We start from the raw sequence: 16567 nt of genomic DNA on the forward strand, positions 1-16567 counted from the left end.
CAGCTGGGTGGTGTGGGGTGAGATGTGCAAGCTATTCTGGGTGAGGCTCTTTTCTTTGTGGTCACACTATAGTACCATTTAATTTCACTTAGGTAATGTGAACGAAACTTATGCTCAGGTGATACAAATAGTATATTTTCAGAAATTTAAATTGTCATGGGGAATTTTATGAAAACCTAATGAAAATGTTTTTAAATAATGCTATGAAAAGTTTTTTAAAAGTCAATTAAATTTAAAAAAAGGAGTGTGCTTCAGTATCAGACAAAACCCCTACCGCTCACCATGAAAGCTGGAACGCCCACTAGTGGGCGATAGGGACCAGGTTGACTACCACTGCTATATACCATCATAATAACAGGCAGCATATAGGGTTTTTTTAACTAAAAGTTCTTTATCAGGTTTTATCACTGAAACTTTAGTATGCACAGACAATTGAAAATTAAACCAGTTTTAACTGGTTAGCCAACATTCAAAGAAAACACATTGCTACATAGCTTTCACATTTCTCTTTTAGGCGTGCAAAAGTTCTAACTAAAAATAACTTCAATAGGATCACCTTTTCCATGACATAAAATAGGCTCTCCAACCAGTCAGAATTATCTGTAGGAACAAGGAGAGAGAACAAATGATAAAATATTCATCACAATGTTGTGACATTACCTAAATGATAATTGCCTCAAATGTTGGCACACAAGCATAAAGGGTTTACATTATAACATTGTGACACCCATTTTGTCACAATTTGTCACATTTGCTAAATGCCTATTCAGTTTGCAGAGTCTAAACATATGGAAAGCAGCAACTCCACCAGCAAAGTTAATGATGTGTAGTGGAGGCATGCAATATATATCTATTTCTCTTTCTGAATTATGGCTAGCAATGCTTAGAAAGCAAATTTCCCAGGTATATGTTTTGCATGTAAGCAACCTCTTTGGGGCATCAGAAGTTCTAAAGTTCAGGGAAGAAGTTGGCATTCAAAGGAAAAAGATAAGTGCCCCATTGCCTGCAACTCTTTTATCTAATAAGCAAGATGACATAAGCGATGAAAATACTGTCTGTGTGGAATGATGATATTAGAATTAGCCTTTTTATTTTTTAGACAGGGGCAGTTCTCACCTCTCTAAAAGCCTTTGCAAATGTTGCATTTTTGAAAAAGAAAGGAAGAAAGAATAGCCAGCTATTTCAAATAAATAACTAATTTGTTCTTAGTATTTGGACCATACGCAACTGTTGAAGGATTTCTTGGCTTTACAAAAAGTTCATAGACTGTAGTCTAAGCCAGGTATTCTCAGACTATAACAAACTGCATTTTCATGGGAGAGATTTGGCAAAGCAAATTCCAGGCAAAGAGTGGTAGCAGGATCATCTACTCTATATGAATCATATATGTCCAAGTAAAGAAACAATACTGAAAAAAAAACATCAGGCTTACATCATTGCATTCTTTCACCATCAGCTGTCTAGAGAGTTAATCTATGTTTATTAATCATTTAGATATAATCAATTCTCAACAATATGGTTGTCACATTCACCTGACACTTAAGATAACAGCTATTTCTGCAGAGTGAACAAACATGCAGTAAAGAGGGTGTGGACTCATAATGCAGTGTTTGAGATACATAGCCACCAAATATTATCATTGAACTAATTGCTTTCACAATAGAATTTTCTTAACTCCAGTCTCCATCTTTATTTATGTATTTCTTTGCTTTGTAATTGATGTCTGTGTGTTTACTTGGCAGTATTTGTGTTGGCCATGAGCCTTTTGGAATCTGATGCATTTTACTTCACCTGTTCCCTTTTGAGTGATTGTTATATCTTACTGTAGAAAAGAGGCGTATCACTTTAATAAAGTTTAATAAGTTCCACCTGCTTGTTTTAAGAAAGATCTAGGGGAGGTGAATTGGAACTCTTAATATACTGCTTTTAAATATAGGTTGCACAACAGCTAATTATACTTTGCAATTGCTTAAGTTGATTTTAATTAAAATAGTTTAATATACTCTGATTATGGGCTGTCTAATCTTTTACTGTACTATCAGATAATTCTGATACAAGATTGTTTATTGCGTGACTCAAAATATCAAAACTTACTGGATTGGTAGTTGAGTCAGTATTGGCCATGGATATATACGGAATGATATATTATACCTGATTTAGTCCTCTAATTTAGAGATTAAAACAAAAACAGAGAAGTCCATGAAAAGCTTATCTTTATAAGGCTCTATAAAAGGCTCTTACCTCTGAATATTTGTCATGTGATTGTTTTACCCTGATTATTGCCAGGGTTGCCCTTGGCTACAAGCATATAAAATTGTATCATCTATCTGTTTAATCAGTCAGGCATTCAACATATAATTCCCATGGACATCTCTTCTGTAATTTTAATTATTTTGAAGTATTTTAAGACAGTTGGAAACCAGTAGGCAGTGATTTCTAGATCTATAGTTATTTTCAAGAATTATTCTAGGTTCCTTTATAGCAGGGGTGAAATTTACTTACTTTCTCTACTGGTTTGGAAGGGTGCGTGCTGTGTGTATGATTTTAAATCCTCTGTGCATGCAAAGAGGGTAAAAAACAGGTTACTTCCTAGTTTTAACTAAGGTGATGTCTGGGTGGGTGGGCAGAGCGTCTTGCTGCCGCCGCTACCGGTTCTCCAAACCATCCACTGCTGCCACTACCAGTTAGTCCGAACCAGTGCAGACTGGTAGCATTTCACCCCTGCTTTCTGGGCTTGTAAATATTCTTTAAACATATCAATTTGATTCTAAGTTGTTGCAATGCATTACTTCAGTTATAAGTTATGTTCACTGACCAGAGTAAAAGGGTAAGTACCAACAATAATGTGGTATTATATCTTAATAGTTGCATTGCATTCAGCCCCAGTTCCAAAAATGCACATCAGTGTCCAAAGTTTCTCAATCTGGTCTTCATATTCATTGTTTTACAGTTTCTGTAATAATGATTGTAGAGTGAAGGCTCTGTGGTGAAAGAGATTGAACAATGTGATAGTTCTGCTTTACCTGCCTGTGAAATAAATCTCTCTTAACATTGTCAGAAAAACAGTGGAAAACTACTTTTAGGGGATATTGAGTTTCATTGCAATAAATTAACTCATTTTACATATTGTTCATATTAATTACATTTTTTCAAGCCAAATAAGTTGTTTTTTGTTTTTCTATTTGTGAGAAATATTCTGTTTTTCTGCCATCGGTTGTCTAGTACAATTCATTAATATGATAAATTAATTAAATTAATTCCCAAATATCTGGGAATAATATCGTTTTTCTCAATAATACCAATTTTTAAAGAAAATCTTTATAAAAATGTTTGTTGCTTTACGTTTTTGAATTTAACTAGCTATAAGATTTAGTGTCATCTCCCTTGTTTTGGAAGACTTTAATGGTCTGGATTAAAGTTTAATAAGCCTTAAATAGCATTTGTTTCCAATATCTAATATTTTTAAAAAGAGGTTTATTAAATTATCTCCTACAATCTTCCAGACCAAAGAGGTGGGTGGAAGGAAAGTTAGATTTTCCATTTTATAAAACTGGAGGAAAACAAAGATTAATATCTATGGGAGAGAATAATAACAGTGGCTCTTTTGTTGTTTTTCTCTCCCTAGAATGACGAATTAGAAAAGGCTGCAGATATCACTATTGCCAACTATAGTTTTGAAAAGGAAGGTATTTGCAGAGTGTAAGGCAATGAGAGGAGATACCTTTCAGATATACAGCAAGCAGTTCTTTGAGCTTGCAAACATATTAAAATGTAATACAAAACTTAAGCTCACAGTTTAATATACTGCTAGCTCTCTTTTAGTTTCTGTATGAAAGAAAGCAAAATGACTTCTACTTAGTTTATAGTAGTAGTATAGTAGTACCTGTGAGAGGGATCTTGGAGTCCTAGTGGATAACCATTTAGATATGAGCCAGCAGTGTGCAGCAGCTGCTAAAAAAGCCAACACAGTTCTGGGCTGCATAAACAGAGGGATAAAATCAAGATCACGTGAAGTGTTAGTGCCACTTTATAATGCCTTGGTAAGGCCACACTTGGAATATTGCATCCAGTTTTGGTCTCCACGATGTAAAAAAGATGTTGAGACTCTAGAAAGAGTGCAGAGAAGAGCAACAAAGATGATTAGAGGACTGGAGGCTAAAACATATGAAGAACGGTTGCAGGAACTGGGTATGTCTAGTTTAATAAAAAGAAGGACTAGGGGAGACATGATAGCTGTGTTCCAATATCTCAGGGGTTGCCACAAAGAAGAGGGAGTCGGGCTGTTCTCCAAAGCACCTGAGGGTAGAACAAGAAGCAATGGGTGGAAACTGATCAAAGAAAGAAGCAACTTAGAACTAAGGAGAAATTTCCTGACAGTTAGAACAATTAATAAGTGGAACGACTTGCCTGCAGAAGTTGTGAATGCTCCAACACTGGAAATTTTTAAGAAAATGTTGGATAACCATCTGACTGAGATGGTGTAGGGTTCCTGCCTAGGCAGGGGGTTGGACTAGAAGGCATATAGTTATGTTTAATAACTATATACTACTAAAACTCTCCTGTCTGCGTGTCACCTTCAATTGGACAAAATGGTGCACCACAGGACAACAATTATTGACTCAATATACCTGGGCTAATTTAAAGAATGGGTCAATTACTCCTATAGGATTGAAATTTCAAGGATCTCCAGATCTGTTTATTGGCAAAGTTTGGGCCACTGGAACACTGCTCTGGTCAGCCTTGGTCACATGATCATAATCTAGTGGGAAGCTAAACTCCCTGCTTAGCTTCCTACTAGAAAAGTCAATGGAAGTCACTCCTGCTCCCACTGCTTTTCTGTTTGCCTGTGATCATTCTGTTTATTAGTTTAAGTAAGGAAATATCTTTAAAACAATTACCCAATAGGGATGGATCTGTCACAGTGCAATCTGCATTTTTTTCTTCTTTATATATCATTTCACCTTGACTGATAAATATTCTTACTGATTTCATCCTAAATGTCCTAATGATATTCTTCATAAATCTTCAGTCATGGTTAAGTTTATTTTAATACTGGAAAAGCTCTCAGTGTCTCAGCCTACATCTATATATTTAGGGATTCCACTGGTCATTTCCACATAGTTACAAAGCCAGTAAAAATGCTCTGAAAACTTATTTTTGTAAAAATAAATATGTGAAAAGTATAGACAAATAGAAAATTCCTGAGCTGAATTTTCTTTTAACTAATCGGTGATCCTTACTCTAAAATAAGTTTCATTCTGACTCAGATCTGTAGAACTGGCCTACAGGAATTCTTGTAGAATTTTTTGAACTTTCTTCCCTGTAAATTCTTATAGAATTATGTTCTACTGCCTAAGGATACAAGCATCAATCTTGTTCATAGAATAATATTAAATGTATCTGGCACTTATTTAAAAAGTATATAAAATAAATTTCAGAATAGTGTCAACTGTAAGTTATGTACATTTCTTTCCCTCTAGTCCTCATTCTGCTTTAAATGATAACAACATAAAATATCTCTGAAAACAAATTCATTGATCTCTTCATAAATGGAACACAGGACATATTTCTTAAATGACTTTGCAGCATTTTGTAGGGGGGAAATGGCATTTTCTCCTGTTTTCTTGTAGATACTCACAGTAAAACATTGTTAGTTTTATTACTTGAAAATTGATACCCAAGCATTCCTAGAACTTAATCTTTGTACTATCATGTTTTTAATTAGGAACGGATTGCTGTAATGTAATCCAATAAATAACCAAACTGATTCTTAGTAGAACAGAACTAAATAAATGATACAATAGAGAACTGTTTACTATGAATATTTGCAGCATTCATAATAGATTTTGACTGAAATCAAAGAGAAGTAGCACCTTCCTTTATACTACATTTTTTATATAAATCAAATGCTCCCTTTGTTTTACTTCTTAGAAGATTTATGCAGGACATTTGGCAGGTAAATAGAAAATATACCTTCAATAAACAGATATTGTATGCGGTTGATTTCTAATTTGTATTTATGGAAATTGCTCATAATATACCTACAATGATTTAGCCATCTAATCCTAGTATTTCCATTAGCTCCTACTCTCCGATATAGACAACTACCTTTTATTCAGATCAGAGGATCTCCTGGCTATAGTTCTACAATTTGGGATTGTGTATTATATATGTACAAAAATAGAAACCTGTCTACAGTGGTATTCCAATTTTGAGTTGTCTTTCTGAGGGAAATATGTCCAGACACTTCGATACTTTTCTTGATTCTAATCCATCCATTCTTTATTATGGTCAGTGCTAGAATTCACATGTATGTTCTAAGTCAAAATGTTTTTATTTGTCCAAGATCTTTAAACAGAAAGTATATTTAGGATGGAAGTAATTTCATGATTGAAAATATGTTAAATATTTGTACTTTTATACCAATGCTGAATAATGACAATCAACGTAGGTTTTTGTTTTGATATTTTAGAAGATTCAATTTGTAACAGTATATTTGAAGTTGGAACTTTTTAATATACTATCCTGGGATCCTGTAGTATAAATGAAAACTTTAGACTGAAATATTACGAAGAAATATTTCATTTTGCCTGTGATAAACCCACTGACAACCCAGGCCAAAGTGTATCATTATTAGAAAGGTAGGATGTGGAATTTTTCTTGATGATCTCCAGATAGCTCATGGGGCAACAAGAAATCCCATGGTGGCTGATTTTATATTTCTTCCTTCCTAATTTATAGCCCATGAAAGGAATTGGATGAAACTTTTAGTATTGTTTCCAGATTGTCTTTCAGTAGTTTTATTAGTAATTGCAATTACTTTTCTTTGTTTCATGGATTAACTTTACAAGGTGCAATATTTAAACATATGATGTCAATTAAATTATACATTAATATAGTTAATGATTTTAATACCCACAATTAAGCTTATTTTTTCAATTACATTCAGGCAGAATAGCAGTTTTATTGAGCTATGATACACTTCATTTTGGAAATGCAGGTTCATTCTGGTAACTTGCCTGGATTTTTCATCCTGTTTCTCTGTTGCTTAGCAACACCATAGTATTGCAAAGAGACTGGTACAAAATTAGAGCTGTCTTGTTTTGGTAGTTTAATGGAAAGATAGAAGATAGTCTTATAAGAAGCAAGGAAATCTTTCTGTTTTTCTTTCCTATTGCTATAAATTGGCTTCACATGACAGATATTTCTTTTTTGTGTGTTTTGCCTTAAAAGGAAAATCTACCTCTGAATCTGGATCAGTGATTACATAACAAGATATAAATATAGCATTTCATTATTCAACTCTGGGGCTGTATCAAGAAAGTTTAAGGGGACAGGGAAGTCCCTATTCAGTCACGAGGAAACATTTTTTTCCTTTTTCATAGCAATGAGGAATGGAGTTTTGCTCAGTAGTAGAGATTATTTTACACAGAAATTCTCTCCTCAGCCTCTGCACTCCAACTGCAGTTGGAAGATTTCTGCATGAGAATTTGAAAGGTTGTTGGCAGCTAGCATAACTATGGTTCTACAAAATCCTTAACCATGTGTTTGTTCAATATGCTACAATGATTGTTGGCATATACAAGTAGTCCTCAACTTACAGCAGTTTATTTAGTGACTGTTAAAAGTTACAAAGGCACTGAAAAAAATTACTTATGACTGTTTTTCACAGTTATGAACTTTGAAGCATCCCCATGATCATGTGATTAAAATTCAGATGCTTGGCAACTGATTCATACTTATGACCATTGCTGTGTCCTAACCTTTTGCACCTTCTGGCATGCAAAGTCAATGGGGGAAGCCAGTTTCATTTAACTACCAGGTTACTAACTGAGTGATTCACTTAACAACTGCTCAGTCTTAATTAATGTAATTAATTAATTAATTAATTAATACTTAATTTATTTATTATTAATTTAATTAATAAATGCTCAGTCTTACATATTGGAAAAAAGAACCTAAACACTAAGTACAAGCTTGATGGACATTACCTTACTGATGACCCCCACCCTGTTAAAGATCTTGGAGTTTTCATATCAAGTGATCTAAGTGCCACAAAGCCCACTGTAACTACATCGCAAAAAAGGCCTTAAAAGTTGTAAACCTAATCTTGCATAGCTTCTTCTCCAAAAACACTACATTACTAACCAGAGCATATAAAACATTTGCTAGACCAGTTCTTGAATACAGCTCGACTGTTTGGAACCCATACCACATTTCTGACATCAATACAATTGAACGTGTCCAGAAATATTTTACAAGAAGAATACTCCACTCCTCCGAATACAACAAAATACCTTATGCCACCAGACTTGAAATCCTGAGTTTAGAAAATTTAGAACTACGCCGCCTTCGACATGACCTGAGTTTAACTCATAAAATTATCTATTACAATGTCCTTCCTGTCAAAGACTACTTCAGCTTCAATTGCAACAATACACAAGCACACAATAGATTTAAGCTTAATGTTAACCTCTCCAATCTTAATTGCAGAAAATATGACTTCAGTAACAGAGTTGTTAATGCTTAGAATACACTACGTAACTCTGTGGTCTCTTCCCAAAATCCCCAAAGCTTCATTGACCTCACTCCATTCCTAAAAGGTCTGTAAGGGGCGTGCATAAGAGCACAATCGTGCCTACCGTTCCTGTCATATTGTTTCCTTTCGTTGTATCCAATTAATATAGTTATTGCATACTCATACTCATATATATGCTTATATATTGTATAATTATTTCATGCTTATGCTTATATATACTGTGTGACAAAATAAAAAAAATAAAAATAAAAATAACGGTGGCAAGGAAAGTTGTAAAATAGACCAAAACTCACTTAACAAATGTTTCATTTAACAGAAATTTTGGGCTTCATTGTGGTTTTAAGTCAAGGTCTACTTGTAAAGGGACCCCCATAATGTATAGATTATCACACTAAATTAAAAGCAAACAAGTGTGACTGAGGACTAAATGATAAAATTGTATGGCTTTTAAGATTGACTAGAAATCTGGGTAGTCTTCTAGAAAAATTAATGCATTAACAGACATGTTGCCATTAAAAACTGCCTTCCATGTGGTACGTATACAATAATGGGGCGGGCTGACCACTTTAATTTGTACCTTTAAAAATATTTTGTGGTAATTTTTTACATGCTGATTTATACATGTATACATTTAAATATTTCATTCATTGTTCTTTTTCTATTTTTTTTTAAATGGTGACATTGGTGACATTTGTGTAAAGTAACATATAACTATCACATATAAAACAATGGAAATTTTTTAGGGCAGATGCAGATTTAAATCTCCAGTCATTACATCTATGACTACTTCTATGTCATCATCATCATGAATCAAGAAGAGGGCTGTGAAAATATTTACAGATCCCTCACATCCAGGACATAAACTGTTTCAACTCCTACCCTTAAAACGACGCTATAGAGCACTGCACACCAGAACAACTAGACACAAGAACAGTTTTTCCCCGAAGGCCATCACTCTGCTAAACAAATAATTCCCTCAACACTATCAAACTATTTACTAAATCTGCACTACTATTAATCTTCTCATAGTTCCCATCACCCATCTCCTTCCACTTATGACTGTATGACTGTAACTTTGTTGCTGGTATTCCTTATGATTTATATTGATATATTGACCATCAATTGTGTTGTAAATGTTGTACCTTGATGAACGTATCTTTTCTTTTATGTACACTGAGAGCATATGCACCAAGCATATGCACCAAGACAAATTTCTTGTATGTCCAATCACACTTGGCCAATAAATTCTATTCTATTCTATTCTATTCTATTCTATTCTATTCTATTCTATTCTATTCTATTCTATTCTATTCTATTCTATTCTATCATCATCATCATCCTCTCATCATTTTCTTTCAGTTTCAGTTTATTTCTACTTTATTTCAGATGCTCATACTAAAGCATTTAGGATTTTAGGCCCATAGTATCTGAAGACATGTCCCATATATTCTTGTCAATACACAAAAGGCATCATTGGAAGCACTGATCTCCCATGCTAACATGCAGTTAGGTGCTGTCAGGGAGTAAAAGTGATGCCAACTGTGTAAGACATCTCTATTTGTAAGGTACACTGAACACCTCACAAAGATCTTTTTACCCTGCTTCCTCATGTCAATAGCTCACTATTTTAAATGTATGGGCTTTAATGAAACTTTTTTGTCTGCTGCTCATGGTCTTACTGTTTATATATAACATATTTAACAACATATAGCTTAGATTTTTATATAGCACTTTTAATATAATCTTCCCCTAGAAAGCTCTGTTTTCAAGGTTGCTTACCAATTTTTCTACTTTTATTAAAATATCATAATAGATGATGATGATGCTATCCATTGATTCTGACTCTTGGTGACTCTATGGGACAGGTCTCTCCACATCTTCCAATCTTGCACTATTTCTTTTAGTTTTTCTATGCTCTGGCTGATGTCAACTTTGATGGTATCCAGCCACTATGTCCTTTGGCGGCCTGGTTTACTTTTATCACTAACTCTTCCAAAAATAATTGCTTTCTCCAGTGAATTCCCCCTCATGAAATGGCCAAAGTGAGAGAGACATGGTTTCATGATTTTTGCCTTCCAGTGATATGTCTGGTGTTATGCACTCCAGTACTTGCTTGTTAGTCACCTTTGCTGTCCAAGGAATATGCAGGAGCCTTCTCTAGCACCACAGCTCAAATGCATCAATTTTCTTTCCACTAATAACATATTTGATTTCTTCTGTTTAAATAGTTAGTAGAATAAAAAGGTAAAATTTTCTGAGAGGTATCCCATCTTAGGCTGCAGGAATAAACATATAAGGAACAATTTCAATTCAAATTATGCACTTTGGTTTAAAGTATCAAACTTTAAAGCAGGGGTGAAATGCTCCCGGTTCGGACCGGATCACCCGATCTGGTAACGATGGCGGCAGGTGGTTCGGAGAACCGGTAGCAAAAATCCCTGCCCCACCCCTGCCCAGCTGAGCCACGCAATCATCAGAGGGTTTTTTTTACTTTTAAAAGCATTTTTTCTTCGGCCTAAAAAATGCTTTTAAAAGTAAAAAAAAAGCCTGACGATCAGGCAACTCATCTGGGATCACCAGAGGAGCCTTTCAAAAGCATTTTTTCTACAACCTCTTCAGCTGAAGAGGTTGTAGAAGAAATGCTTTTAAAAGTAAAAAAAAAAAAAAGTTGGCCATGGCCACCCAGTCACATTACCACCCCTCCCACACAAAGCCACGGCCACAGAACCGGTAGTAACAAATTTTACATTTCACCACTGCTTTAAGGACCTACTAATAGTGCCACTTGCTCTTCAGATTCTTCTTGTTTTAACATCATTCTTTCTGTGCTTTTTCCTTATAAGTAAGTATTTTGTATGCTGAAAATAACACAAGTAGATCAGAGTCCTTTCACACTTTCTTTTCAAAATAGGTAAATGTCTGTAAGTCAGGAAAGTTGCTTATTTCAGTTACCATCTTAATTTTCAAGCCTTGTTTTTCATTCTGGGACAGACTGAACCACTGAAGCTTTTTTAGAGCATTCAGACTACTCTGAAAAGTTATATGGTTGGCAAGGTCTGAAAAGGGCAGTAGGCAAATAATTACTTTTGGCAAATAGAAGCATACTGGGTGTTTGTTTCAGTGCTGCAATAGTGTAATCTGTGACAAGAATTACATGGCTTATACTATTCTTTAAAGCCTTAGAACAATCCAAGTAATACAAGTGGTTGTACCAATGCCATAGATTATATTTCATGTGCTGGTTTTTTTTAAAGGACAGATTATAAAACTAAAAAGAAAGGGAAGATCACTGTTATGTCCAATCTGATCATAATACATTTGCAAATCTGCCTTAGAAAACAATTTTAAAGGAGAAATTGTGGTTAACTCCATCTTCAAGACTTAAATAATATTTTCATGCTGAAAGTGATTTGGTTTCACCTCAGTCCAACTTCAGTTAAACAAGGGTCCCTTATACAGTATGAAACTCAGAGAGTAACATTTATTTCTTTGCAATCTGGCTGATCAAGGTTTATAGCTAGGTCAACCTGACATCACTTGATTTAGAACTGCATTAACTCAAGTTAACCCAGAAAACTTCCCAAGGCAGTTGTAGTCCAGTTAAGGGAATGTACTGCCTGACAATACCTTATGTAGATGTTGCAGTGTTCTGTCACTATGTTTGTACATAACAATTATTTCTCCTTCACAGAGTGTTGACAGTTCAAACTTGTCTCTAATTGTTCAAAATAAGAAGTGCTTTGATAATGACATCGTTTGTTCAAAAGATATGATGCTAACTATTGGAGATTCTGAGATTTTTTTCAGTGAATCTCTAGACATAGAGGTAAGTTTAATTTCCCCTTTTTGAAGTTATTGACTGAAGCTCAATTAATTATTAAAATACTGCTTTTTTTACACCAGCTATATGTACAACATGATATAAAGAGAATTACAAGATAATCAGTAAATGATAGACTGGGCAGGCTGGCTTAAGCAAACATATATAAACAGATATTCTTTTACAACAACAAAAAGTTTATCTTTTCCTCATAGACTTCAATACAATCCCTATTAAACTTGGCATCATGGAACCTCTCTCCTGTCAAATTCTCCTTTCCCTCCATTTAATAAGGAGCTACTGGGTTTCTGGGAGAAGACTGGTGGCTTCACTATACAACACAAAATTAAATTTAATTAAATAGGAAGTTCAAAAAATGGCAGTGGTGGTAGGTTAGACTAAATGTTCAATTTTTCTGTCAGGTTTTGTAATTTGAACTTCAGCAAAAAAAAACCTCTAAGCTTTAATATTTTGATAGAAAACCGTTATTTTCTAAAGTTCTCTGTGATGAAAAAGTCAGTCCTATTAAAATTCTTCAAGCAGTTTAAGTTCAGCCAAACAAAGAGCTGATAAATTAGGGATCTAATTTTACATAAATTTTTGATGTGGTAACTCATTGTATCAATTTAATATGATAACATTTCCCTGTGCTCTCATGTGTTCCAACTATTGATCTGCAATGTTCAGTAGAGATCCTTCATTCAAACCCAATACAAGTATCTGCCTCAGATATAATCAAAAGTATGACACTTCTGAAAGTAACAAGTCATCTGTATGATGTATCACTGAAATCTCTGGAAATTTCTTTTAATTTAAATTGCTTCACTTTGTGGCTTGAGACTGGGTTGTGCCACTTCCTTTGAAAGGTAAAAACCTTAATAAATATTAGTAGTTAATTATTATTTATATTGTCATGGAATGTTTAACATGTTATAATTAGGGTGCATTGCAAAGAAATGCTTACTACAGGAAAAGAATTCAAAAAATACAATAATACAATAACTGTGAAGGAGCAGGGAAGGTAACGACGGCCCCTTTACGACTTGTGGACTTCAATTCCCAGAATTCCTGAGTCAGCCCTGGTTTACAGTCTTCCTTGGATTGAGAGCAACATGTGGATTTTGTGGAATATGTTGACTAATTGAAGTAGATAGGACAAAAGACAAATTGATTATGGGTGAAGTGGGAAGAGAGTGTGTAAAAGTATACTTTATTCTTAATCTAAATATACATTCATAATTAATGTTGCAAATTTATCACATATTCCAAGTGCAAAGTGCAAAACAAGTAAAGAATATTGGAGATCTGGCTTGATAACAATGTACATAAAATATTTTGGAATTGTATCTGATTACAAATGAATATGAATCAGCAGTGCAATAAGGTTGTAAAATTGCAGTTTTAAATGTAATTTTTGGAAGTAAGGTTTCCAAATCACTGGAAGAAGTACAGAAATGTGACTCAGTATTGTTTAGACCCCACCTTGTGTCTAATTCTGGGCACTCTGCTTAAAAAATAATTCAAAGGTTCTGAGAAGTTTAAATGTTTAAAAACTAGGGCAAATGAAGGCAGATTGAAGGAATGGGCTATGTTTAGTCTTGACAAGAAAAGATTAAAAAGGGAAAATGATTATGAACATCAAGTATTTGAAAGGATATCATTGTGAAAATTAATAATTATTCCCCTTTTGTTCCTAGTTGCAGGATAAGGAATAATAAAATTAAGTGTGCAAACAGAAAGATTTCAGCTGAATGTCAAAAAGAAAAAAAATTGTGACTGCAGCAGTATAATTAGTACCTTACAAGTATCTATTATTTATAGGGGGTGCTAAGGAGACATGGAGACAAATCCAAGTATCAAGTTTGGAAAGCTGGATATTATGTAGCAATACATTTTCCAGAGGAAGAGCTCACGGTACTGTGGGACAGGAAGACAACAATGCATATCAAAGTTGGAGCTCGATGGAAGGTGAATCAGTGTGAAGCTAAGTCACAATAACAATAGGAAACAGGATGACTATTCTACAAACAAGTCAATTTATTCAGTGGTGAAATCTTCCTTGGTTTGCCCCGGTTTGCTGCCCGCGCATGCGTGGCCAAACGTATGCTGCGCACAGAAAAAGGGGGCTTGGGAAGGTAAGTAGAACAGCAAGGGGGTGGGGAACAGATGTGGGCACGATTTAGATTTACTAGAAAGCAGGATTTCTTGATTTCTAGTGATTTTAAATAGCGCAGCACAGCTGATCATTGGAAATACCAGTTCGGACCAACTGGTAGCTTTTTTTATTACCACTTCGCTGAATCAGTAGCTTTTATAACTACCGGTTCGTCTGAACTGGTGCGAACCATTAGGATTTCACCACTGAATTTATTCCTGATTTATGCTTGATATAAATAAAACAAGTTTATAATAATTTACAAAGTATATTTTGTAATATTTCTTATATAGCCAAGTGTTCCATGAAAAATATATAGATATACAGGTAGTCCTCAACTAATAATCACAGTTGGGACCATAATTCTCATTGCTAAGCAACGTGGTTGCTAAGTGAATGATACACAATTTTATGACCTATTTGCCTTAGATGTTAAGTGAATCACTGCAGTTATTAAGCAAATCAGGCTTCCCCCATTAACTTTGCTTGTTAGAGGCTGGCTAGGAAGTTTGCAAATGGTAATCACATGATTGTGGGACACTGTAGCCGGTTTCCAAGTGTCCAAATTGTGATCACATGATCAGTGGGGATACTGCAAGGATTGCAAATGTGAGGACTGGTTGCAAGTCACTTTTTCAGTGGCAAAAGGAATGGTTGTAAGCCGAGGACTACCTGTATATTTTTTGGTCTAATTTACGATAGGTTCCAAAAGTTCTTCTACAGATAAGAAATGGAAACAGAAATATGGTTTCTAGAAAATGTACGTTTTACATTCTTTTATACTAAAAATTATTCTCTATTGAGCTTGGAATTGCTACATATTCATGGCCAATATTTTTACAGCATTGACCACACTATCCTGGACTGAAAGAGGAAAAAATTGAATTGCAAGCTGTGACAGAGATGTTTCCCCACCACCACGATAATGAAAATAGTTGCAAACATTTTTTTTTACAAAACACAGTCCTATAATTGACATAAGTTATCATTGGCATCCAATGATACATTCATCCTTAATGAACGATGAGGATGCCATGAATCTCATGACATCATTTGACCCCCTCTTGTCTTCCTTATTTATGTCACATTTTCTTATGCAAGAAGTAGAAACACAATTCCTTCTGGTTTAAATCCACTTATACGGCTTGTGATGCTTGCAGAAATGTTTTCATTGCTATTTGATACGTTAACAGTTTTCTGCTGTTAGAATCATAAAAACTCTGCAAATGGCCTTACATTGGTCCTAGACTAAGATTGCTGACATTGACTGGCACTGGTTTTTCATGTTTCTAGCAAGAATTCTCTGGCCCTATCTGAAGATGTTTGATTAGTTTAAAACTAATAAACATTTAATAAACATTTGCACTATAAGAATAAGGGGATGAGAGCTTATATCACTAGTAAGCACAGGCTGTGAAAATAACAGAACAGTAAACAAAAAGTTAATATTAAAACAGTTATAGAAAACATTACATTTCTCCAAAAGGAGTCTAAATTGTTTTGTGGGTATTAAATCTATATTAATACCCAAATTAAGGTTAAATTAATTATTATTATTATTTAAAATAAGTGCATTATTTGTTAGCTTTATAAATCTTGATTGGCCTAGGTAAAAATGTTTAGGAAAAATGTTTGTGGTTTTATTTTCAGGGTAAATTAGCTGGTTTATGTGGAAATTTTGACAAATTTACTTCAAATGATCTGACTACATCGAACAATATGGAAGTAAAAAATGCTCAAATTTTTGGAGAGAGTTGGGCAATAGGACAGGTAAGCATAATAACTCCATTAATTTCAAAATAATAATATATTGATATTGCATGTATGACAATCTGAAAATATAATTTATTTTAAGACAGCAACTGATAGCTCACAGTTATGAAAGCCAATGGACATGGTAGTAGTAATAGTGTATACTTACGACCGATACTGGTACTTCTTTCCTACTTCTTTTCCTACTTTCTTCCTACCCAATATCCTACTATTAGGATATTGTATGGCAGGCTTCTTTAAATTTGTTTGAATACAATGTCTGTTACCTCAATATCCATTC

General features: G+C 34.3%; 1 protein-coding gene across 1 annotated transcript in view; it reads left to right on the forward strand.

Moving 5' to 3' along the window:
- The window catches only part of OTOGL (otogelin like), a 118108-nt gene that overhangs the window by 33474 nt on the left and 68067 nt on the right, over positions 1-16567 (forward strand). Inside the window, exons 22-24 of the mRNA XM_058191655.1 lie at positions 12231-12365; positions 14181-14327; positions 16165-16284. Coding sequence (XP_058047638.1) covers positions 12231-12365; positions 14181-14327; positions 16165-16284 — 402 coding nt within the window. The remainder of the gene's footprint in view (positions 1-12230; positions 12366-14180; positions 14328-16164; positions 16285-16567) is intronic.

Source organism: Ahaetulla prasina, chromosome 7, assembly GCF_028640845.1.
Source record: "Ahaetulla prasina isolate Xishuangbanna chromosome 7, ASM2864084v1, whole genome shotgun sequence".
In the NCBI taxonomy this organism is placed as follows: Eukaryota; Metazoa; Chordata; class Lepidosauria; order Squamata; family Colubridae; genus Ahaetulla; species Ahaetulla prasina.